Source organism: Schistocerca serialis, chromosome 4 (assembly GCF_023864345.2).
Source record: "Schistocerca serialis cubense isolate TAMUIC-IGC-003099 chromosome 4, iqSchSeri2.2, whole genome shotgun sequence".
In the NCBI taxonomy this organism is placed as follows: domain Eukaryota; kingdom Metazoa; phylum Arthropoda; class Insecta; order Orthoptera; family Acrididae; genus Schistocerca; species Schistocerca serialis.
The window spans coordinates 82,069,329-82,096,751 of record NC_064641.1 but is presented as its reverse complement, the minus strand read 5'-3'; the positions used below and the strand labels follow the sequence as shown (position 1 = coordinate 82,096,751).

The window sequence follows — 27,423 nt, the reverse complement described above, 5'->3', positions numbered from 1 at the left end:
TGCCACCTGTCGGAAGTCAATGAAACTATACGAGACGAAGCGGGAATGTTTGAAAATATTCCACAAGAAATTTCCGGTTTTTTCAACCAAAATTGGCCGAGAAAAAAAATGTGTTGCATTACTTATTGAACTGCCCTCGTACTGAGGAACGCCGAGAAACGCTTGTGCAGTAATATGGCGCGGCAAACAGTTCTTTTGTAAAGTAAGAAAGATACGTACGACATTGCTGGCTCAGAGACCAATGGATTGTTCAATCTCCTAAGTGGGAAGGGTTTTCTTCCTCTGTGCACACTGTAATGGACATACGTATAGTGTGATGTCGTCGCCTGTGTTGTGTGATGATGAGAGAGATAAAAGGATGAAACCCAGCGCTGGCAGATAGCCTTCTCCTCTCTGATAGCACCAAAGGAGCCAACGAACTTAACCTCCTCATCCAACGGAAGGAACCATCAACAGGGTCACACGTCCTCACTTTACGATACAGTGCGAAGAAGTTTGGAATTTAAGCCAGTGCGTTGGTGCAAGGTCTGGTAATCAAGAACTTTACACCACCGTCTCTCCTGCCCCTGTCGGCCAAAATTTTTTTTCCTGTACAAGGATTTGAAGCGACTTTCCAAGAGCCGCGCAGTACCACAGAGGCACGCGTTAGCAGTAGCTGCTATGGAGGCAGGCAACTCATCAGTAATGCCAGCAATCTTGCAATAGGTGTCCACACATTACATATCCAATAAATATATTTTTTACCTAGAGAAGATGCGCAGAGACTCGCACCCGCGTCTACGGCGGTTCAAATTCTCGTCTGCCTATCCAAGTTCAGGTTTTTTATGATTTCCCTTAACTGCTTAGATGCAGTATCGGGAGGGGATGACTGGTTTCAAACGGCAAGGCCGTTTTCCTCCTTCAGCCTTGAGCAGTCCGAGTGTGAGCTCCATCTGTAGTGACCTCGTCATTGACAGAACTTTATACTATAATCTTATCCAAATGTGTTTGAGGTCAGCAACTGTTTATTGGCTGATCTGCTGTCAGTATTAAATGACAGAATAATGTCGTATGCTTTTTCAAGTTCTGTGTTTGGATTCCTTCATAGTTTATAATACACGATAACTTGTTGTGCTGTCACCAGAGTTATCTCGTCCGTTTAATGTGCCTACAAAATAACGGGACTATTGCTGTAAAACACTTTATTTGAAAGACGTGCATAATTAGATATTGTCAGCCTCAATATACTCCCCTCACTATCCCTACAACGCTGCATGCGTATTTTCCATTGACGGAAACAGTGCTGGAACCCCTCCTCTGTGGGTTCTTTGAAGAGGTGTGCCGCTTTTTCTTCAGCGAAATGAAATCTTGTTCCTTTTCGTGAAGATTTGACCTTGGGAAGTAGATAAAAGTGACATGGTGCTAGATCAGGCGAATAAAGTGTGTATTCTGACACTAGGCTGCTGTACTTCGCCACAAGCTTCTTAACACTCACAAGGGGAGGCCGCCAATTGTGAAATTCAGATTCGATTCATACTGCGCATAATGAAAGCTCATGGCCAGAGGTGTAATGTGGCAAAGCACCAAGATGCACTTCTCAGCCGTTGTCGAGAAAATCGACAGTTGAAAGAAACCGTTGCGTTGAAATACTCTCTACCATTAATAATTTTCTACAGCGTCGTGGCGCAGCGGTAAGTGCTCGGGTTCGTAATCCGAAGGTCGCCGGATCGAATCTCGCGCCATGTGACCTTTTTATTTTTTTTAGTATTTGTTTTTTGTAATTCAAATGTATATATATATATATATAATTCCTGGCAATCAGTTGCAACAATTATGCATATAATAAGTTGTTGAAAGTCGTTTGTCGTGGAAAAACTGGCGACTTCGAACATCATTATGTTTTCCTCAAACAAAGTTGTATTTCACAAATGTTATTAATTGTCTTCATAATGTTAACCACGTATAGTTAACGGAAGACGTAGAAACGATATTCCGAAACGAATACGTATAGCGTAAGTCAAACGTTCGAATTAGAATAGAGACCCCACGAACACAAATTTGCTGTGGCAGGTATGAAATATAAACTCCGTTACTCGCTCGTTACACTTGAAGGACAGATGTCGAATGGGCCGAAACGAGCCACCGCATAACAGCGTAGTTGCCTGCTAACTTCGAAAGAAGGTAGATACGTTCCCTAGCGCAGCTTATAACATCGTCGAAAATCAGTGCGGACGGGAGAGCTTTGGTACACCCTGTTAAATAACGGAAAAATGGAGGCGGTACAATTGGAGAGCGATCCGCCTTCACCAACATGCATAAGCAATTCATTAATAATTATATATATATATATATATATATATATATATATATATATATATATATATATATGAATTATAAAAAACTAACAATAAAAAAAAGTTGCATGGCGCGAGATTCGATCCGGCGACCTTCGAATTACGAACCCGAGCGCTTACCGCTGCGCCACGACGCTGTAGAAAGTTATTGATCGTAGAGAGTATTTCACGGCAACGGTTTCTTTTAACTGTCGATTTTCTCGTCAACGGCTGAGAAGTGCATCTTGGTGCTTTGCCACGTTACACCTCTGGCCATGAGCCTTTATTACGCGCAGTATGAATCGAATCTCAATTTCACAATTGGCGGCCTCCCCTTGTCAGTGTGGTATGAGCTGTTACGTTGTCCTGATACAGAAGCCATGACTTGGAGCTGAGAAGTTATAATTTTGATTAATAGTTTGACCTTCAGGAACCCACTGAAGATACAAAATTCCGTGAATATCGAAAAAAAAAATAGTCATCGCTTTGAATCTTTATGTACTCATTTAAGTTTCTTTCGCTCTCGATCAACTTGAGCCTTTCCAGTGCATGGTTTGGCACTTAGTTTCTGGATCATACGTGAAAAACCAAGATTCGCCACAAGCTATAACTCTTTCCAAGAAACCAGGGTCATTTTCAGTGGTATTCAAAGTGTCAGTACAAACATTTTTAAGATCTTCTTTCTGGCCGATCGTGAGAATTTTCGGCACCAGTTTTGCACAATTTCCTCATGTATGTTTTCAGCAGTCAATCGAAAACCCCACCGACAGTCAGTTCGAATCGAATTACCTACTTTTTCGATGTTTTAATTCGTTTTTGACGTTGAAGCCTGTCCCGGGCGTGAGTCTTCTCGGTATCTTGGAAACGATTGAACCACTCAGAAACTCACGTACGTGATAAACAGCCTCCGTCATTCACTTCTCTTAATAAAAGATAGGTTTCAGTATCAGTGTTTCCAAGTTTCATGTAAAACTTCACGACATTTCGTTGCTCTTTTATTAAACTTATCGTTTTGTCTGCAAAACAGAATAACAACTTTTACACAACCGAAGGACACGGTTACACTGATTTGACTTCAGACACCACAGATTGAGAATGAGACAAATAATGCTTCACTCTCCACAGCTATGGTCGTTCATCTTTCGCGCATGCGTACTTACTCTACGACAGCATCGGTCCCTTTATTTTATAACCACACCTCGTACCTTGTATCTTACCACGTAGCTTCACTTGACTGACGTTTGGTTTAGTCTGTGTTGTTTCTCTAATAATCTGTAAACTGTGTATTGAAAATGAAGTCCATATCACTAATTTTAGATCTTTGTATGATTCAGAGAGAACATATATGTGAATGAGGTGAGGACTTTCAGGGGGATAGTGTAGTATTGACATATGTTTTGCACTACAAATGTCTTTATTTCATAAACTGTATTAACTACACTGATCTCGGAATATTTCAGTAATATTAATTTATCTATGATGCTGGTGGCCCTGTGGATCTGAATCAAATTACTCGAAGAAACACAGCAACCATCCACTTTTTATACTTCTTTTCAATATAACAAGACATGTTTCAGGTTTTCATCCGTCCTCAGCTGGCGTAGTAGAATGATGCAGCCCAGCGTTCTTCAAATTCTGCACTCAATGCTCCGCTGTATCAGTGAACAGAACTGTGTGTGTATTATGAATATACGAGATGTGCGAGAAAAGCATTGAGACTGGCAACACTGCGAGCAATCTGGCAACGCCGCGCTTTCCTACTTGTGTAGACCGGTGTGTTCATCCATTCCAGATGCTCAGTCCGAGTTTCAGCTCCGTACAGCCATCACAAGATTATTGAGAGCACCATCGGTGAAACATTTCTTTTTTTTTTTTTTTTTTTTTTTTTGTGAGTTACGAAAATGGAACAGTGGAATTTAGAAGAACTTTATGCCATCTAGTTTTGTGTTAAACTTGGGGAATCTACTAGTGTGGGCTCTGAAAAGTTGAAACAGGGCTATGGGGAACATTCCTTATCAAGAGCACAATGTTTTCGCTGGCATAAATCATTTTTGGGAGACCGAGAATACTTTGAAGACGAACCTCGCTCAGGAAGACCTTCAGCTTCGAAACCCGACGGAAACGTCGAACGCGTGCGTGCTCTTCTGATATCAGACCGACATTTAACGATAAGGACGATGAGTGACCTGTTAAACTTAAGCACTTTCACCATATATTAGATTTTGACCGAAGTTTTGCAAATGTGAAAGATTTGTTCCAAAATGGTGCCAAAAGAAAAGAAAAAACCTCGCAACTGAGCAGAAGGGCAATCGAAGGAACGCGTGCGTTGATCTTGTTGAGAGATTGCCAATGACCACTTACGTTTCAGTTGTGTCATCATCATTGATGAATCCTGGATTTCGTGAGACAAAGCGACATCGTGAGGAGTGGCGCACTGAGACATCTCCTCGACCGAAAACAGCTCGAATGAGTAAATCAAAGTTCAAAACAATGCTGACTGCCTTCTTTTGGCACAGGGATGTTGTGCTCCAAGAATTTGTTCCTTCAGGACAAACTGTCAACCAAGTGTTTTACAAAGACATACTTGAAAGGCTTAGGAAAAGGATGGATCGAGTGTGACAGGTTTAGCAGACAAGTGGATGCCGCATGATTACAACGCCCAACGTTAAAAGGCCACTTCCATTACGGCATCACCGAATTTTTGACCTGAAAAAGCAATCCTGTTGTTCCACAGCCCTCCTATTGACGTGACCTGAGCCCTTGTGACTTTTTTCTTTTCCCTAAATCGAAAAATATCTTAAAAGGACGTCATTTGGGACTCTGGAGAACATTCGAAACAATGTGGCCAACATGTTAGAGTCCCTATCAGTTGATATCTTCCAGCGCTGCTAGTAAGACTGGGAAGGACGAGTCGGTCTGTGTGCAGCTGCCGAAGAAAATTACTTTGAGGGGCAGAATATAGTTGTCTGTAAAAATTAAAACTTTTGGTAGATAAGAAAATCAGTCTCCTTATACCAGTCAAACACGTCGTAAATGCAAAACAAAGAGCTACAAGTTACGGAATGGAAGGTATCTGTAGGTTTCAAAATGCAGCAGAACGTTGTATTATTGAAGATCTTGATGGTTTAAGCCAATGGAAGGTAGGTGAAAATCAGAACTGTGTCTCGGCATAAGTAAAGGTCTTTAAACAGTGGCTGGTTGCTGTATTTTTTCAAGTAATGCTTGAATAATAATAAGAAGCGCGCCCTTGAGTGCGCAAACCACCAGGCATCAACGTCATTGTGAAGCGGTGCTGCAGAGTCGGCTCCTCTGCAAGGCAGAGACTGGTTGGCCTCCTTATGCGCCGCCCCCAGCCTCTGGGTCTGGTTGCTCCTGCTGGTCGTCGGGAGCGGCAGCAGCATCAGCTTCCTGCCCGTCGCCCCCGGCGTCACCTCCGCCCCCGGCGTCACCGCCCCCGCCGTCCCCGCCACCCCCGCCGCCCTCCTCCTCGTCGTCGTCCTCGTCGTCGGAGGGCGGGAACCAGGCCTCGGCGTCGACGGCGCCCTCCTCTGGCCCCGGGCTGATGTAGCACGGCTGGAACTGCGACAGCGCCAGCACCGCGTCGCCGCGCGTCGCCTCCACCACCACCACCAGCTTGTCCGTCCTGTCAGCAGTACAGCACACATTGAACCGGACGTCGTAGCTGCTGATGAGCCCTTCGGGCTGTATGCCCCTGGTCGATCACGAAGAAACTTTTTGTTTCTGACGTTTCGTCCAGAGCTGCGCTGGACATCTTCGGACGTGCTGCTAGTGATGTTGAATCTTGCCAACTGACAAGCCGGACATCCGAGAACGACATAGATACTGTGTAAAGTGCCTGTGATCGAGTTTACACGTGACCAACAAAGATAATATTAGTCAGAGATAAAACTTAACTACCGATTGTTGCCTGTCAATGATAATAACTTGCTTTCCCAAACGGAAGCGGGAGCGACTGAAAGAAATAACATTCCCCCAGTTATGTGCTTGCGTGGTCAACAAGTCTGCTGGAGTGTGTTCACAAGTATGGTACTAAATGAAACACTGATGATGCCATCATCAGGTGTGCCATCATCGTCGCCAGTCAAGATGAGCAGGCTCCCAGTGGTACTGAGCAAGGCGCACCGGCGGCTATCCAGGCCCCCCTACCCCTTATCGAAGAGGGGCAAGCGCGATGTGCCGAGGCGAAGACGTAGCCGCCGACTCAGTTAACGGTGACAAGCGCCATGCTGCGTATTTCCACCGACAACACAGTGGCCGCTCTCAAAGCCGCTTGGGCAGGAGAGAGGGCTGCCTTAAAGGCAGAAGTTCAACGCCAGCTGCAGCAGCTGCGGGAGTAGCTGAGAGTCGCCAACAGAAAAAAAAAGACGCCAGACCACCACCACCACCCCCCCTTCTCCCCCCACAACATGGGGCTGAGATCGGGGGATGCAGACGGACGCCTCAATGGTCACTGCTGGCGATCCCCGGAGAGGAACAGAATAACGGAAAAGAAAGATGAAGAAGAAACTCCTGCTCCAGCCACCCACTCCCCAAAGGGGCCAGTGGCCACGCAGCAGTGCGCCCCCGATACCGATCGCCCCCAGGGGCCAGCGACGTCACCAAAGGCTGCTTACAAAGCCACCCACTCGTTGTCGCTCCCCAGGGCACCAGTTACAGCGCAACCACCCGCGGGCCTCCATCTCCCAGGCAAGAGCAGTGTGGGATCAGTGCTGTATAAGACCTCCATACGCTGAGATGAAGAGGTTAGCACAGGAAAGGAATTCGTGGCGGGCCGCATCAAACCAGTCAGTAGACTGGTGACCAAAAAAAAAACCGCTGCAGGACGAAGCCTAACCCCATCTCGTCAGTGCCTATCCTTTCACCCCTCCCGATCAATGTAGACATCCTATCCTCCATCATCCTTATCCTTCCACCCCCGCGCAGCAAGTGGCGCTGCTCAAATTCCTCTCCCTGCAATCCTTTATCATAATCAGTGCCAGTGCCGTTTTTACCCCAGCCCAATGGGGGTACGTTGTTGGCGTTGAGGAGGAGACCTTCCGAGAAGGTCTGCAACACCAGCAGAAAGGATGAAAAACCCACCACTACAGACAAGCCCTCTGAGCACCAGCTCGGAAGCGCCTCAAAGAAGAGGAAAAGGAATAAGAAAACGACGAGGACCTAATCTGGATGCTCATCACCATTTGTTACGTTTTATTCTGATTTCAGATCAACTACTGCCGATTCTGCATGAGAGGGCACACTGAATCAACCTGTGAAGGCGAGCAGGAGTACCACGAAAGTATTTAGCTTGTGCCATCTCAGGTCTAGGTGAGGCTTTTCATCCCAGCGACCAGTAACCAGTGACCCAGGCGAATGGTTCGTCAGCGCACCTGATGAAAGCAACATCGTCGCTTGCCGGAATATTGTGGCCGTTGAACGTTGATGTCCGGCTATGTGAACTATTTCGTCATGAATTACGCTGGGAGGAGCTGAAGAATCGTACTGACAATGGTAATTGCACACTTCGATTTTGTATTGCTTAAATTATAATACAATCAAAGTTTCGAAAGTTTGTTGCTATTAATAGCTCTTAAGAGCTATTAATAGCAACTTTCAGTTCAGACAAATGTAAATTATTTGAAAAGCAGTACCCCATAAATGTGTCTTCCAATTACCTTAAGGTCATTGGATGACACATTTATGGATCTCAACTGAAACTTCTTGGAAGATATGTTAAAGCGACGTATTAGCTGCTCATGTGAACAAATTATTATTATTATTACATTAAACATTTTATTCTTACATTTTATTGTTATTATTAACATCCTAGGCATCTGTGGCACATGAACTGAGGTTAACCCTCCAGAACGGAACCCACGACCCGCGCCTACGACCAACACACTAGCACTGCCTTCAACTTATCCCGGCTATCCAAACTACAACAACGTTACAATATCACAACCACCAGAACGTCTGTTCTAACAACAACAACTAACTACTGCTACAGCTACCACTACGACGATGACGACAACTACGACGACAATATCAACAGCTTGCTAGCAGTACAACCGCTACCACCAGATTATCAGTTCTATCAACAACACACTAGCACCACCAAAAAACAATTGATTAATCTCATTGACGTGACATCAACGCTCATTGACACTGCTCTCACCAGGAACACTACCTCCAATCTTCATGTGACCTCCTCCTTACTGGACATGGAGAGTCTGTGAAGTTTATTCGTACAAGAACACGACAGACGATTTTCTGTATGAGCTATTATTAAAATTTTAGTGACAATACAGGATGGAGAAAAATAATCTGATGTCAGCGCATGTAGGTGACGTCAAACCCAGAAAAATTTAGCAGTGAAGTTTCGTCCGACTAAGTTGCCATTGTGTTATGCTGTGGTAGTTGTGAGCCACTGCACTTGCCGAGTGCTGCAGCGTGCAGCAGTCACCATGAATACACACATACAAATAACGAAGCAACTGGCATTCTCATGCCTTATGGAGCAGCGGGGTGCAGTACTGTAGCGGCGAGAAGGTGGCATGCTGAACATTTCCCAAACTGAAAGCTACCAGCAGGCGCCATAAATATGAGTGTTGTGCTCTCGAAAAGATAAGTTATTTAAAAAGCAGTAACAGTTAGCTAGTCCACATTAATCAATAAGTTCGTGGATCAGAGTGTATTTCAAACTTACTATTAAAGGGTTTTTCTTTACTTTGCGTCAAGATCTAAAAGTTTATAAAATCGAGTTGTAGTCCTATGTTGTTTACGTTTTGGCACAATAAACTTAATGAATGTGGTTTAATTGTTCCTTTTCTTTCCATAAATTGAAGTACAGCACATCCATTCATTATTTACTTCGTATTTCCTGAAGGTAGTCTAGCGTTTACGTTGTCTTTTTCAGAATCGTATACATTCAGCTGCGTATAGGCAAAAATTTGGAAACTATTTTTGTTTATTGGTAATTTATTTGACTTGTCCTTACTAAGTTATTATTTTACCACGAGTGAAAAGTTCATGACTTGCCATATAATTATCACTTCTTGGATATAGCGTGATAGATGCTGTAGTTTTTTCTATAGCATTGACTAGTGGCTTGGGAATAGGTGTCCTTCAGACTGTATTAGCTAAGGTTAGGAAAGATCTGGACAGATGAAGGACGTGGACGATAAAGATACGTAGGAAATCGTAACAAGTAATAAAAGAAACAGGCATAAAACTTCATCTGGCGGCTTTATGGTGAATGCGAAAAACACATTTGAATTGTTGCTTCTGTTAGAAATCGATCAGCCTGCAGCAGCTATAGGTGTAGAGAGAGCACAACAATCTTTCAGCTGTAAAATGAGAAGTGAGGATGTAGGAAGGCCAGTAAAGAGAAAGAAAGTTTTGTTGCTCGATTGTTCTCTTGTTAGAGGTGTAGTCCAATTTTTACAGGATGAATTAGGTTCAGAACACCAGACCACCGACTTTTTTACGCCTAGTGCTAGTCTGGGTGACGTGACAGATCATTTTGTAAAGACTTCATGAAGGAAGGCACCGTGATTACAGAGGGTGGGCCGGACAATAGTATTGACAAAGATACTTGGTACAATATAGAGTGTGACCTGCTAAGGACTGCACCACCATCGAGACATATCAGAATTGATTTTGTACCTGTTCTGAAGCGTCAAGACCAACATCATCTGAATACTTATATCAGGAGAGATAATTTGGAGTTGGAATAGCTACTTACGTAAGGTGCAGGGTCACATACTGGCATGATTCCTGTTGATTCTGTCCCTAGGTGAGATTATATTAGTCATGGCCTTTACCTCACGAGGAAAGGGAACAGCAAACTGGCTGAGCTTGTAACAGGAAATCTAACTGTCATGAGTGGTAAAATACAGTGGTTACAGGTGTCAGAGCAGTAGCTTTTCAGCGTGGGTAGGACAGGAAGAAACAAAGTTATGAGAGTGGCTAGGATTGAAACAAACCTCCAGTTTGAGAAAGAAGCTAAACAACATAATCCTGATATAATGCATCGATAAAAACAGCTGTTGAAAGGTAATTTTTAGCAATCACCAGAAATTTGACTTCCACCCAGTTACATCTCAGTCAGTGTGAAGTGCCAGCTAACTTAACTGCGTCAAATCATTCGATGATTAAGGAGAAAAATTAATGAACTATTATTTGCATTGGTGAATTATAACCACCAAATCCAGTTGACATAATTTACCTCTCTGAATATCATGTGGCAAACTAGTACAGAGGTGTTAAGTGTTACAGGACTCGGGCTAGCGTCTCACTTCTGCGCAGCAGAAATGGTGAAAGAAGCAGTTGCCTCATTCATTAGGTATTGTCATAAATTTAAGAACATATGCATTCATAAATTTTGCCACAGAAACAGAATTTCGTTATAAATTATTTATAATATTAAGAATATACTGAGGACCTGCTGTTAATTTTAATCTGTTCATAAGTCACCTCTAAGCTCTATTGATCTGTGAAACAGTAAAGAACAAAGAAAAAGTGCTTGCTGGTGATTACAATGTAGATTTCCTTATAGACTCTTCCTGTGAGAATTTATCGCAGTCAGTAACATCATCATTCAACGTAATATCTGCTATAACCTTCTCAACTTCCCAAGGACCATTGATAATATCCTCATAGGGAAGTCGAAAAAACATAATTATATTATAAAACCAGTAATCAATGGCCTCTCAGACCACGACATGCAGTTAGTTTTCTTAAATATTAATACTAATTAGGATGCAAAATCCACTAAATCAGAGATCAAGAGGGTAGCCAGGAAAGTAAAACTTGGTTATTTTATGAAACTCCTCAATAACACGCTCTGGAGTGATGTATACAGTGCTCATGGCGTAAATGGAAAATGCAGCACTTTTATTAATAAAGCCCTTACCTTAGTTGCAAGCTGTTTTACTCCCAAAAGTAATTCAGTTTAGACCAAAGTCTACAAAGAAACCATGGATTACTCAACTAATAAAGGTACCTATTAAGACACCAAAGGAAACTCTATCTTTCAGTCAGAAAACTCTCTCTGTCTGTACCTCGTGGAAAGAAATACAATGGAACCTCGCATAGCGCTCATAATTCCTTCCAGAACCTTACTTATAGTGCAAAACACTCGTTAATGTAAAATACGATAATGCGTTCCATGCAGAAAAAGTACTAAAATTTTATCTTATTCATGCCATTTATTCAAAGAAAATTAGTCATATAGTATTATGTAATTTATTATTCAAGATACATACTAATTCTTTTTTACTAGGAAGCTATCTACAGTCAATTGTTTCTTCCAACGCTTCAGCACTTGGCGAAAATGCGACACAGCATTATCGTCAAATAAATTTGTAGCTCGCATAACCTATGCTTTACTGGGGTGATGATTTTCAATGTACGATGCAATCAATTCCCATGCTTTCAGCATTTCTGTTATTGCGCGAGAAGATTGCTGCTTTGCTGTTATTGCTTCCTCCTTCTCCTCTGAAGAACTCCTCTCCACAACTTCCTGCTGTGAAGCACACTGCAAATCCGTAACCTTTTCGGTGACCGTTTCTTGGTTATAATCTTCCATAAGCTCATCGATACATTGTTATTCACTTCTAGCCCCGTGCTCTTGGCCAGAGGGACAATGCAGTTGACTACAAGCTCTACAGGTACTGACTCAAATGCCTTAGAGTCACATTCGACAACGCACTCCGGACAAAGCTTCTTCCAAGTAGAAGTGACAGTTCTCTTGGTAACCGTTTCCCACTCCTTTCCGATCATTATGAAGTGATATTTCCAAAACTCTCTGAGAGTGAGATTGGTAACTTCAGTCAACTCAAAATAATGCTCGAAGAGTGCTTTAGTGCGTAATTAGAAATAATAGAAATAATCTGCTGGTCCATGGACTCGGGTAACAGAGTGGTGTTGGGAGGAAGAAATTGGATCTTGATGAATTGGAATTCTTCAGAGAGGTGGTCTTGTAGGCCTGGAGAATGGGCAGGAACGTTGTCCATAAAAAGTAACACAAGGAGTGGCACATTCATCTCAAGCAAATATGTTTCACCGAAGGACCGAACACGTCAATGATCCATTCACAAAATAGATTACGTTTAACCTAACCCCTTTTGTTCGACCTCCACACCACATTTAACCTGCTCTTCTGGACTTCAAACTTCTTGAAGGCTCGCGGAGTTTCTGAATGGTAAACAAGCAGCGATTTAATTTTCAAATCGCTGCTTAGATTGGTACAGAATAGCAGTGTGATACAGTATTTCATTGGCTTGTGACAGGGCAATGCATTCTCCTCTGCTATTATAAAGATACGCTTCGACGTCTTTTTCCAGAATACACCCGTCTCATCACAACTGAAAATCTGTTGCAGCACATAACCATCAGAATCTACGAGCGTCTTGAAGTTGATGATGAAGTTCTCTGCTGCCTTTGTGTCGGAGCTGCCTGCTTCTCCATGCCTCACAACGCTGTGGATCCCAGTTCTTCTCTTCTCGAACCACCCACGGCTTCTCTCAAACACTTTTCCGTTCGCTGATGATCCTGCCGTCTTCTTAACGAGGTCGGCGAAAGTCATTCTCGCCTTCTCACAAATGATGTTCTCGTTAATAGAGTCGCCTTGCAACTGTTTTTCATTTACCCATATAAGGAGCAATCTTTCGACATCGTCCAGAATATGAAACCGTTGTTTAGATATTCTAGTCAATCTAATTGAAGCGTCTGTCTCATTAATCTTGTCCACGTTCTTGAGGTTAGTACAAATAGGTGATGTAGACCGATTGTAAGTGCATGCTAAATTAGCAACGCTCACATAACGTTCGCATTTTTCATATTTTATGTTTAATTTCTAAGGTAATTTTCTTTCTGTGATGGTCGTCTTCTAGCGGCTTTTTCTTCGGGGACATTTGTACGAAGGTTATTAAAATTTGCATACAAAAAAACACAGTGTCAACACAAGTTTAGAAAAATGTGTGATCACAAGCTGCAGTAAGATGGTAGCATAAAGAGCGCTAAACCCAGACTGCAGAACGTACTGAAGACATTGTTCATATGTCGCTGCCGACAATGAATGGTGTTCATATTGTTGAACGTTTCCACCGCCGCGCGCGAACGGCTGGTGGCTGGTGACGTCACACTAAATCGTCGTCACTCGTTAAGTGAAATATCACTCGTTAAGCTGTCATTTTTTTTTTATTTACAGTTTGTTTCACTCGTTATGCGAATTGCGCGTTATGGGATGTGCTTGTTAAGCGAGGTTCCACTGTATTGAGAATAGTTATACCGACATCAAAGAAAATACAGCACAAGAAAAAGATCGTTACATTAGATAACAAACCAAAGGAAATATGGGTTATATGGGAGAAAGACACTGGTAAAACAAAAAGGAAGAAGAGCAAATATCATTAAGGCTAAATCCTACATTGATATCAGAAGAGTGCAGTCTTGCAGAAGGGTTTTGACAAATATTTCATAAATTTTACTGAAAAGAGGGGTTGTCAGGTTCAGTAGCTGCTGACATGGAATATATCAGACCACCTATTACAAATAACTTCAGTAGTATGAATATGGCCCTTACTACACTAGTAAAAGTAATGTCCACCATAAAATCCTTAAAAATAAATAATGAATAGTAGTTATGATAAATTATGAACAGAACTACTTAAAAGGTATTCTACCAATTCATTTTTCACTGGAATATTTCGTGACTGGCTGAAGTTAAGCATCTCTATGGAAAGGAAATAAGGAAATAAAGTCAAACTCCCATCCAATTTCAATTTTCGTTAGCATTCTCGAAAATGTTAGGAAAGATATTATACAAGTGGCTCCATAAGTATTTTACTTCAAATAATACATTGTCAAAGTCACAGTTTGGATTTCTAAGCCTGTTAACACCCACAGCGGGAATACACTTAATTCATTAGGCAATAAGTTACTGGTTGCTCGTATATTGTGTGATTTGTCATATGCATTTGGATGCGTATATCACAATACGCTTTTAATTAAATTAGAATATTACGGTGTAACAACCATTGCTGCAAACTCATTCACCAATCTTATCTCTCTGGCAGGAATCAAAATGTGTGAACAGGAAAGAGTCCTGTATTAAGCCATCAGGCATCAGCCAACTGGAAATGTATTACATGTGGTACCCCCACAAGGTTCGATTTTAAGATACTTACTCTTGTGTATATTAATGACCTTTCATCAGTATTACTAGATACCAAGTTTGTTTTGTTTACAGGTGATACAAACATTGCAATAAATAGAAAATCAAGCGTAGTTTTAAATGTATCATTTAATTAACTTTTAGAGAATATTAATAAATGGCTCCTAACCAATTTTTGTCACTAAAAACACATTATATGGAGTTCAGATCTGGTAAGAGAATTCCTGGCAGTATATGCTCAAAATCTGACGACAGTTTGATACAATTGGTTGATTATGTTAAATTCTCGGGATTATAGCTTGCTGGTAAACTAACCTGGGAGGAGCGTATCAGAGAATTGGTGAAACGCCTAAACGAATCTTTATTTGCACAGCAGATGTTGTCAGTCAGAGGTGGTATAAAAACAAAAACGGTTGGCATACTTTGCTTACTTTCGTTCCATAACGTCCTTTGGGATTATTTTTTGAGGTAACTCTTCAAGTCAAGGTAAAATTTTCCGAGACTAGAAGAATGTAATACGAATTACTTATGATGTGAACTCTAGAAAGTTCTGCGAAATTCGTTTCAAGAAACTGAAAATACTAACTACAGCTTCCCAATTAATTTCTTCTTCGATGAAGTTTGTCATAAATCATACATCCCTTTCAAATCAACATTTCATGGAATCAATACTAGAAATAAGAATAGCCTTAACAAATATTTAAAGGTACCTGCTTTTGTTCAGGAAGGTGTCCATTACTCAGGAATACATATTTTCAATAAGTTACCGGCTGCCATAAAAAGTTTAACAAATAATACGGTTCTGTTCGAGAGGTACCTACAGGATTTATTGGCGGCCAACTCTTTCTACTTCATTGATTATTTTTTTATTTGAATCGACTGGAATCTAAAAATTATAACCAATATCAAATAATGTGAGTATGATGTGAAAGCTGGTTATGTACATCTTAAGTGCAGTAATGTGATGAATGTAAACTGATTTTTCTCTTTGTTTATTCATGGCTACAGCCTAAAATAATATGATAAGCGTAAGATAATCTGCACGTCAGTGTATTCTACATGTACGTATTTGTTGTTAGCTTTTGACTGAAAATATGTTTCATATTTTTCTTATTCCACAACCATGAGGAGCATTTCACTTGGGATCTGTGAACAGTATGTTACCATATCTTTTATTCTTTGTAAAACTGTAATGTGTTTTTCATGTTCTACATCCTTCAGGATCTCCTCATTACGGATGAGTTGGAACCAAAAGGACATACAACATAATCCAAACACCTTCACGGCAGTGGACCATCGCTTCAGACAGACAATTTTCTTTCCTCGCCGAAAAAAGAAGATACTTGACGGTGCAGAACAGTGAAGAACTTGGAAAATGATGAAGAGGTAGTCTAGCGTTTCAAAACAATGCTGTCAACCTGTATAAGAGTAACTGGTCACGAAGTAGTTAATTTAATAGTCAAGCTTTACACAATAAACATCACAGAAAATTAGTATCTGATATAACATCTCATGGATGGACATTTAAAGTTTTCCTGGCGCTGATGATTCAGCTGAACCATTATCTGCAGAAAATGTAATTAGGAATAGTATATTTTAGCACAACAGGTTTCAGCAAGGTGTTAGGCGGGAAAAGTCAGTTTAAATGTACACAATTCCGCCGACTTGTTACTGATTGGACCACAAATGGTTCAAATGGCTCAGAGCACTATGGGACTAAACTGCTGAGGTCATTAGTCCCCTAGAACTTAGAACTAGTTAAACCTAACTAACCTAAGGACATCACAAACATCCATGCCCGAGGCAGGATTCGAACCTGCGACCGTAGCGGTCTTGCGGTTCCAGACTGCAGCGCCTTTAACCGCACGGCCACTTTGGCCGGCGATTGGACCACATTTTATGGCCATGATTCCACAGAGGTGCATTTCTGACCCACGGTTAACTTGCAAATTTCGCTCGATTTGATGTCTCCTATCCTGCTCTGGTACTGTTATCGGGCTATTTTTCTCCACCACGTACCATCCGAGGTCAACTCGCTACCATCAGACGCTATGCTTCAGAAATGTCGTAGCATAATGGCTGTTTCATGAAGCTATTTTTTTCTTTCTTCAAAGATACAATGTACAACTTACACTGTTCGTCTTAGAACTACAAAAATAGCAGTCACCAGTTTGATAATGGCGGGGACAGAATTGTTGATGGGGACCAAGGACAGAAGATACACTACTGGCCATTAAAATTGCTAGATGACGTGCTACAGACGCGAAATTTAACCGACAGGAAGAAGATGCTGTGATATGCAAATGATTAGCTTTCCAGAGCATTCACACACGGTTGACGTCGGTGGCGACACCTACAACGTGATGACATGAGGAAAGTTTCCAACCGATTTCTAAACACAAACAGCAGTTGACCGGCGTTGCCTGGTGAAACTTCGTTGTGATGCCTGGTGTAAGGAGGAGAAATGCGTACCATCACGTTTCCGACTTTGATAAAGGTCGGATTCTAGACTATCGCGATTGCGGTTTATCGTATAGTGACATTGCTGCTCGCATTGGTCGAGATCCAATGACCGTTAGCAGAGTATGGAATCTGTGGGTTCAGGAGGGTAATACGGAACGCCGAAGTGGATCCCAACGGCCTCGTATCACTAGCAGTCGAGATGACAGACATCTTATCCGCATGGCTGTAACGGACCGTGCAGGCACGTCTCGATCCCTGAGTCAAAAGATGGGGACGTTTGCAGGACAACAACCATCTGCACGAACAGTTCGACGACGTTTGCAGACGACGTTTGCAGCAGCATGGACTATCAGCTCGGAGACCATGGCTGCGGTTACCCTTGACGCTGCATCACAGACAGGACCGCCTGCGATGGTGTACTCGACGACGAACCTGGGTGCACGAATGGCAAAACGTCATTTTTTCGGATGAATCCAGGATCTGTTTACAGCATCATGATGGTCGCATCCGTGTTTGGCGACATCGCAATGAACGCAAATTGGAAGCGTGTATTCGTCATCGCCGTACTGGCGTATCATCCGGCGTGATGGTATGGGGTGCCATTGGTTACACGTCTCGATCACCTCTTGTTCGCATTGACGGCACTTTGAACAGTGGACGTTACATTTCAGATGTGTTAAGACCCGTGGCTCTACCCTCCATTCGATCCTGTGAAACCCTACATTTTAGCAGCATAATGCACGACCGCATGTTGCAGGTCCTGTACGGGCCTTTCTGAATACAGAAAAGGTTCGGCTGGTGCCCTGGGCAGCACATTCTGCAGATCTCTCACCAACTGAAAACGTCTGGTCAATGGTGGCCGAGCAACTGGCTCGTCACAATACGCGTCACTACTCTTGATGACCTGTGGTATCGTTTTGAGGCTGGATGGGCAGCTGTACCTGTACACGCCATTCAAGCTCTGTTTGACTCAATGCCTAGGCGTATGAAGACCGTTATTACGGCCAGAGGTGGTTGTTCTGGGTACTGATTTCTCAGGATCTATGCGCCCAAATTGCGTGATAATGTAACCACATGTCAGTTCTAGTATAATATATTTGTCCAATGAATACCAGTGTAACATCTGCATTTCTTCTTGGTGTGGCAATTTTAATGGCCAGTAGCGTAATTAGGAACAGTAAATTTTAGGATAACAGGTTTCAGCAAGGTATTAGTTGGGGAAAGTTAGTTTAAATGTATACAATTCCGCCTACTTGTTACTGATTGGACCACATTTTATGGTCATCATTCCAAAACGGCGCATTTCTGACCCACGGTTAACTTGCAAATTTAGATCGTTCGATGTCCCCTATCCTACTCTGGTCTTGTTATCGGTTTTTTTTTTCTCCACCATGTACCATTCGAGGTCACGTCCCCAGAATCAGATATTATGCTTTAGATATGTCGTGGCATAATGGCTGTTACATGAAGCTATTTTTTCTTTCTTCAAAGGTGCACTGTACAGCTTACACTGTTCGGCTTAGAACTACAAAAAAAAACCAGTCCCATGTTTGATAGTGGTGGGAACAGAGTTGTTGATGGGGACCAAGGACAGAATATAGAGGGTGGTCCATTGATCGTGACCGGGCCAAATATCTCACGAGATAAGCGTCAAACGAAAAGACTACAAAGAACGAAACTTGTCTAGCTTTAAGGGGGAAACCAGATGGCGCTATGGTTGGAACGCTAGATGGCGCTGCCATAGGTCAAACGGATATCAACTGCGTTTTTTTAAAATAGGAACCCAAATTTTTATTACATATTCGTGTAGCTCCTATTTTTTCGCTTTGTGATAGATGGCGCTGTAATAGTCATAAACATTGGCTCACAAATTTAGACGACCAGTTGATGACAGGTAGGTTTTTTAAATTAAAATACAGAAAGTAGGTACGGTTGTTGCAATGTGATACATGTACCTTTGTGAACTTATCATTTCTGAGAACGCATGCTGTTACAGTGTGGTTACCTGTAAATAGCACATTAATGCAATAAATTCTCAAAATGATGTCCGTCAACCTCAATGAATTTGGCAATACGTGCAACGACATTCCTCTCAACAGCGAGTAGTTCGCCTTCCGTAATGTTCGCACATGTATTGACAGTGCGCTGACGCATGTGGACAGGCGTTGTCAGTGGATCACGATCGCAAATATCCTTCAACTTTCCCCGCAGAAAGAAATCCGGGGACGTCAGATCCGGTGAACGTGCGGGCCATGGTATGGTGTTTCGATTACCAATCCAACAGTCATGAAATTTGCTATCAGTACCGCTTCAACTGCACGCGAGCTATGTGCCGGACATCCATCATGTTGGAAGTACATCTCATGCAGTGAAAAACCTTGTAGTAACATCGGTAGAACATTACGTAGGAAATCGGCATACATTGCACCATTTAGATTGCCATCTATAAAATGGGGGCCAATTATCCTTCCTCCCATAATGCAGCACCATACATTAACCCGCCAAGGTCGCTGATGTTACACTTGCCCAATAGTGTATATTATGCCAGTTTACGTTACTGCTGTTGGTGAATGACGCTTCGTCGCTAAATAGAACGCGTGCAAAAAATCTGTCATCGTCCCGTAATTTCACTTGTGCCCAGTGGCAGAACTGTACACGACGTTCAACGTCGTCGCCATGCAATTCCTGGTGCATAGAAATAAGGTACGGGTGCAATCGATGTTGATGTAGCATTCTCAACACCGACATTTTTGAGATTCCCGATTCTCGAGCAATTTGTCTGCTACTGATGTGCGGATTAGCCGCGACAGCAGCTAAAACACCTACTTGGACACCATCATTGTTGCAGGTCGTGGTTGAAGTTTCACATGTGGATGAACAATTCCTGTTTCCTTAAATAACGTAACTATCCGGCGAACGGTCCGGACACTTGGATGATGTCGTCCAGGATACCGAGCAGCACACGGCTATTGGGCATTATGATCACAATAGCCATACGTCAATACGATATCGACCTTTTCCGCAATTGGTAAACGGTCGATTTTAACACGGGTAATGTATCACGAAGCAAATACCGTCCGCACTGGCGGAATGTTACGTGATACCACGTACTGATACGTTTGTGACTATTACAGCCCCATCTATGACAAAGCGAAAAAAATGGTCCAACTAAAAGATTCATATTTCTTTACGTACTATACGAATAGGTAATAGAAATGGGGTTCCTATTTTTAAAAAAACGCAGTTGATATCCGTTTGACCTATGGCAGCGCCATGTGGTGGGCCAACCATAGCGCCATCTTGTTTCCCCCTTCAAGCTACACGAGTTTCGTTCTTTGTAGTTTTCTCGTTTGACGCTTATTTCGTGAGATATTTGGCCCGGTCACTATGTATGGACTATCCTGTAGTAAGTGGGTTAAAATGAATGAAACAGTTATTCAGGGAAGTAGAGGCTTGCTCTGGACACAATGGTGTGGAGAGATTCATCAAAGCAGTCTTCGGACTGAAGACCACAACACCAACAGCTGCGGGAGAGAGAGCAATATTACTACAAAGGAGACTGGACAACCAAGAGTGCAGGATGACGGCATCACCATCAAAGCGAATGGAAACAACAAATCGGAAGTCGAAAACATTTTGAATAATCATTTCTTAAATGTTGTAGAGAAAATAGGATCTAAATGTTCATTAGAAGAAGCAAGGCAGTTAATGGAAGAGGCCTTACCCACACCATTTGATACAACTGAATTTCCACCCACCTCTCCATCTGAAATTAGGAAGATAATAAACTCTCTCAAGAATAAAAGCTCACATGGGATTGATGGCATTTCCAGCAGGATAATAAAAGCTTGTTCCCAAGAAATAAGTGGGATTCTGAGCCACATATGTAATAGCTCTCTGAAGCAGGGTATTTTCCCAGATAGACTGAAGTATGCCATTGTTAAACCACTGCATAAAAAGGGGATACATCTGATGTCAACAACTACCGCCCAATCTCTCTTCTGACTGCCTTATCCAAAATTGTTGAAAAAGTAATGTATTGTAGAATAGCTTTACACCTTTGTAAAAATAAAGTTTTAACAAAATGTCAGTTTGGTTTCCAGAAGGGTTTTTCAACGGAAAATGCTATATATATATTCACTAATGAAATATTAAATGCTCTAAGTAACCGGACGTCACCCGTTGGGATTTTTTGTGATCTCTCAAAGGCTTTTGATTGTGTAAATCATGGAATACTCCTAGATGAGCTCAAGTACTGTGGTATGAATGGGACAGTGCTCAAATGGTTTAAATCATACCTAACTGGAAAAGTGCATAAAGTTGAAATAAACAGTTCACATAATATGCAAAAAAACTGGTGATTTCTCAAACTGGGGAACAATCAAGAATGGGGTGCCGCAGTGTTCGGTCTTGGGTCCTCTGCTGTTCTTAATATATATTAATGACTTGCCGTTCTGTATTCACGAAGATGCAAAGATGGTACTTCTTGCCGATGATACAAGTATAGCTATCACACCCGACAGACAAGAATTAACTGGTAAAATTGTAAACGATTTTTTCAGAAAATCATTAAGTGGTTCTCTGCAAATGGGCTCTCATTAAAATTTGACAAAACACAGTATGTACAGTTCCACACAGTAAATGGAATGACCCCTTTAATAAATATAGACTTCGATCAGAAATCGGTAGCTAAGGTAGAATATTCAAAATTTCTAGGTGTATGCATTGATGAGGGGTTGAACTGGAAAAATCACACTGAGGATCTGCTGAAACGTTTGAGTTCAGCTACTTATGCTATTAGATTCATTGCAAATTTTGGCGATATACATCTCAGTAAATTAGCTTACCACGCCTATTTTCATTCTCTGCTTTCGTATGGCATCATATTCTGGGGTAACTCATCATTGAGTAAAAGAGTGTTCATTGCACAAAAGCGTGTAATCAGAATAATTGCTGGAGCTCATCCAAGATTATCCTGCAGACACTTATTTAAAGAGCTAGAAATCTTCACTGTAGCCTCACAATATGTATATATTCACTTATGAAATTTGTTATTAACAATGCGAACGAATTCAAAAGTAATAGCGGTGTACATGGCTACAACACCAGGAGAAAGGATGATCTTCACTACTAAAGGTTAAATCTAACTTTGATTCAGAAGGGGGTAAATTATGCTGCCTCAAAAGTCTTTGGTCACTAACCTAACAGCATCAAAAATCTGAGAGATAGCCATATAGCATTTACAAGGAAAATTAAAAGAATTTCTTGATGGCAACTCCTTCTACTCATTAGATGAATTTTTGGATATAGTAAGTGGGTAATTTCCCAACCCCCACAAAAAAAAATTAAAAATATTGAGTGTCATGTAATATTTTGTCTAATGTAATATCTTGTACAGATAGACACCTTTTATTAACCTGACACGTTCAACATCATTACGAAGTGTCGTATTCATGATCTATGGAACAAGTACTAATCTAACCTAATCTATTCTAATCAGAGAACAGAGAATGGAGGAGACTGACTGCGGCTTGGCGGCGGCGGCGGCCTGGTAGTCTTCGTCGGTGTCGGCGACGCGCGACGCCTCGTCGGGCTCGGAGGCGTCGAAGTAGGCGCGGCGCAGCACGAGCTCTCGGTGCTCGGCGAGCGCGTCGGCCAGCTCCTTGGCCTTGCCGGCGTCGAAGACGAGGACGGCGCGCGGGGGCGGCGGGGGCGGCGGCGGCCCCAGCAGCCGGTCCGCCAGCTCCGGCAGCAGCAGCGACGTCGCCAACGCGCGCGCGTGCGCAGTGCGCGGCGCCCACACCGTGGGGAAGCGCGCCGCCGGGCTACACACAGGATGGCGATTATTCTTCACTGTGAAACGTGCCAGCCCTAATACACAGAGGAAGAAAGGTGTAAACACAAAACTTTGCAGACCCAAGTTCGGTGCCAATGCGCATGCTCAAACATTTTGCAGTGGCGCCGCAATCGTGCAGGGGTCCTAATTAAACAGCGCAGAATGGACACGTGACGATCACACCCCGACTCGAGGAGGACACTAGTAGTTGCAGGATTCCAGGTGGGCCTAATCGTCTGCACGAGAACTCCAGGCTTGTCGACACGACCTGTGGTTCTCCAGGTCGATCGTTCAGGGTGTTCCGTCAGACGATGTTTGGAGCAGTGGACACGAGATGGCACCCACGTGCGACTTACAGGGTCTGGAGCGACCAGGGAGACAATGAGGCGACAGGATCGAAGAATCGTGCGGCAAGAGAACAGGTATCCTTCACTGACTCGCTCCACAATACAGGCACATGCACGGGTGTCAAAAAAATGGTTCAAATGGCTCTAAGAGATCTAATTCAGTTTCTTTTATACATTATGGTATGGATAAGGACTGTGCTTGCTGTGAACGGACAGAATGAGAAATGGCTGCTGTCGGTAAACAGCTGGAGGCAGTGTTGGCTACAGTCCACAGGCTTGGGCCTACTGCTCAAAGTTGAGGCGACATCAGGGTGCCGATGAGGGTTGGAATCCGCTGGTGACCAGGTTGTCGCTGCGTCTTCTGATACGCGACATCTGACCGGTCCATCTTCACTCCTGAGTGAACGGCGGAAGGTAGCGTGTTCGCAAGTCACTGGGCGGAAAGCGAAAGAGGGAATGGGCCGCAAAGCTGGCTCCTTACACCGTAGCAACAGGTACGAGGTGCTACCCAGTGTTGATAATACTTGTGATCCAGCACGGGATGCCTCTCTTGTTGTGCCAGCGGCCGATTTTCCTGCGCGGTTTAGACAACTGCAGAGGGCGGTTATCCTAGTGATTGGAAGCTCCAACGTTGGGTGGGCAATGGAACCCCGGCGAATAGCAGACAGAACAGGAAAGAATACCAGTGCGCACTCAGTATGTTTGGCAGGGGGCCTTGCCCGCGACGTGGAGAGGGCCCTACTAACACTGACGAGCACACTGGGTGCAGCTGGCTGCAAATGGCTCTGAGCACTATGGGACTTAACATCTGAGGTCATCACTCCCCTAGACTTTGGACTACTTAAACCTAACTAACCTAAGGATCTCACACACATCCATGCCTGAGGCAGGATTCGAACCTGCGACCGTAGCAGCAGCGCGGTTCCGGACTGAAGCGCCTAGAACCGCTCGGCGACAGAAGTCGGCCACGGGTGTCAGTTGTTCCACAAACAGCAGCGCGGTTCCGGACAGAAGCGCCTAGAACCGCTCGGCGACAGAAGTCGGCCACGGGTGTCAGTTGTTCCACAAACAGCAGCGCGGTTCCGGACAGAAGCGCCTAGAACCGCTCGGCGACGGAAGTCGGCCACGGGTGTCAGTTGTTCCACAAACAGCAGCGCGGTTCCGGACAGAAGCGCCTAGAACCGCTCGGCGACGGAAGTCGGCCACGGGGGTCAGTTGTTCCACAAACAGCAGCGCGGTTCCGGACTGAAGCGCCTAGAACCGCTCGGTCACAGCGGCCGGCCATACATTTCCGACCTTTCCCCATTTTTTCCATATTTTTGGTGCCCTGAAAAAAGACGTTCGTGGCGGACGATTTGCTTCGGAAGAAGAAGTGCACGCCCGAGTACTAACATTTTTTCATGTGGGCCTTGACCTACTTGTCTCACAGTGGGATAAATATATTAATAGTTACGACGATTACTTTTGAAATAATAAGCAGTTAACTCACTTTCTTTCAGTCTGTCTCATTTTCATTTGACTGTCTATTATAACACCTAAAAACCGAAATAGGGGCAGTCGACTGGCTTATATTCATAAAATTTATGTCTTTCACTGACAGGTGAGGTGAAACCATTATGCATTAGCGAGCGAAAAGGCGCAGTAGCTAGCACACCGGACTTGCATTCGGGAGGACGACGGTTCAAACCCACGTCCTGCCTTCACGATTTAAGGTTTTCCTTGATTTTCCTAAATCGCTTCAGGTAAAAGGACGGGATGGTTCCTGTGAAAGGACACGGCCGACTTCCTTCCCCAACCTTCCCTAATCCGATGGGGCCGATGACCTCGATGTCTGGCCCCCTTCCACGAATCAACCAACCAACCAACAACTAATAAAAATGGAAGAGATGCTTTATTTCTCACATCTCTATTGCTGCACTCCTCGCACGACGTGTGGCGTAAACATCTGTTGTCTTAGAATTTCTCCAGAAACTCTGTCGCAAAAGTTTCAGCCGCTTCGCTTTACGTCATATTTTGGATATTTGAAGAGTGTTCGTTCCCGCACCCAGTGACAGAAGACGAACTTTTGTCGGGCGGTTGGCACGACAGCGCTACACACGATACAGTTTGTTGGGTGAGGTGGCGCGGGGATCGGCTGTAGGGTGGTCAGACCCAGCCGACCATCCAACGAGCAAAATCGGTCTCCCAGTCGCTCAAGAAGACTACACACGTGCGGGGTAAAGCCGTCGGCACACGGACCGTGCATTCGAACGTTGAGCGTTGAGCTTGCCGAGTTTCTGACGTCATAGCGTGGAATAGCACGTTCGGGAGTCTTTCGATACGTGCAGAGCAATATAGGGCATGTCAGATATTCTGAGCGTGCGTCTGAGCGTTGACCAATGGGATGGCACAACGCCACCTACGTCACACGCACGCCGTCTCCCTTCAGCACAGAGTTGTGAGGCGCCATATTGGCATTCATTTCAAGCCTATATATATATATATATACCGTTTCTGAGCACCGGCAAACTGAGAATCGCTGGAGAACGCGTTGTTAGTTGTGTGATTCGTTCCAGTAAAATAATGAGAAACATCGTATTCGTGACAAAAGAATTATTGTAACTTGCGTATTATGAGTAGGCTATTTGAAGGCAGCGACACACTGAAGATCCATCCAAAACGTATTGTTACTGGTACAATTTGTTGTAATTAAATTTCAATTAGTAACACAATTATCTACGATTAACGTTTTTAGCAAAGCGTAACACAATATGGTTAAGTACGACTAGCCTGTTGTTGGTTTAGCGTAATGAGTAGCGTCTCTGTCTAGCAGTGAGTCTTTGTTGGGGTGGTGGTTCGTATCCTAACACTTCCATCAATTTTTCCCTAACATTCGCGTATTTATTAGGTTCTGATACTTTATTATTACTTTAATGTAAGTATATGGTACAATATTTGATGTTATGTAAATATATATTCACCTTTTTTTGACTTTGTTCGTCTGGCTTAATCTACAGGACAGCTTGCGCTACTTGTATAAAAATATTTTACTTCTTTTTCTTTTACGCTTCGTAATTCACATGTTAGAATGATTCTGCTACTGGGTAGTAACAGTGATCAAGTAAACCTAACCTTGGGAATGATGAAATAATGTTTATCTTATGCGGAGAAGTATTCCAAATTTGTACTGCACTGTTTGTAATGGAACTTTTATAAGCTAGTGTCTTTATTGATTGGACACGGTACTTTCCCTTTTGTGGACGATGGAGGAAATGTGCGTTTTAACAGAGCTAACGTGGGAATTTTACGCGCGCCCGATGAGCAAACAGTGTGATTTATGGACTATAAACACCCCTCAACTGCCGATGGAGTGCGTTACGATCACGTATTCCACGTTGTGGCCACGTACCGAATGCACAGGTCGCATCGTTCCTGAGCGTTCAGCAGCACGTTGAACTTGGTACGCTCAACGTTAACGTTCGACAGCACGTTCCGTGTGCCGACGGCTGAAGGGTGAAGTGTATGGTGACGCTGGCTGGCGCCTACCTGTCCGGGCTGGCGCCTTCGTCTGTCTCGCCGTAGACGGCGCGCACCACGGGCTCCAGCGCGTCTGCCGGCGGCGACAGCGGGGGCGAGTCGGCGTCCGCGTCGCCCGGGGGCGGCTCGGGCGCGGGGGCGGGCGCTGGGGGTGGCTCCGCCGCCTCCTCCTCGCCCTCGGCCGCCTCCTCTGCCCCCGGCGGCGGCACCTCCACCACGTCCACCACGCACCTCACTGCACCCTCCGCCGCCGCCGCTGCCGCCTCCTCGCCCCACAGCTGCGGTACACACCAGCCGTCACCATCAGAGATCGACTACGCCTTCTTGATTTTCCTTTTTTAATAATCTATATATTTCTAGTAAATAGCTGATAATCGAGAATTTCACGTGCAAAGCCGTCTTTCACGCTTAATACACTATTGACCATTAAAAGTGCAACACCACAGAGGGCAGCAAATAATGAAATTTTGCTTATTTCGAATACCACATGTAAAAAATGGTTCAAATGGCTCTGAGCAATATGGGACTTAACAAAAAAAAAGTTCAAATGAGTGTGAAATCTAATGGGACTTAACTGCTAAGGTCATCAGTCCCTAAGCTTACACACTACTTAACCTAAATTATCCTCAGGACAAACACACACATCCATGCCCGAGGCAGGATTCGAACCTGCGAGCGTAACAGTCGCGCGGTTCCGGACTGAGCGCCTAGAACCGCTCTTCCACCGAGCCGGCCCGCATGTAACACAGCCTCAAGTATTTTACCGCACTT

The 27,423-nt window shown here is 43.6% G+C and overlaps 1 protein-coding gene across 1 annotated transcript in view; it reads right to left on the bottom strand.

Moving 5' to 3' along the window:
* Window positions 1–5,648: 5,648 nt before the first annotated feature.
* Window positions 5,649–27,423, bottom strand: part of LOC126474256 (uncharacterized) — a 168,453-nt gene continuing 146,678 nt past the window's right edge. Inside the window, exons 8-10 of the mRNA XM_050101721.1 lie at window positions 26,779–26,930; window positions 22,479–22,778; window positions 5,649–5,955 (exon numbers count right to left, since the gene is read on the bottom strand). Coding sequence (XP_049957678.1) covers window positions 5,649–5,955; window positions 22,479–22,778; window positions 26,779–26,930 — 759 coding nt within the window. The remainder of the gene's footprint in view (window positions 5,956–22,478; window positions 22,779–26,778; window positions 26,931–27,423) is intronic.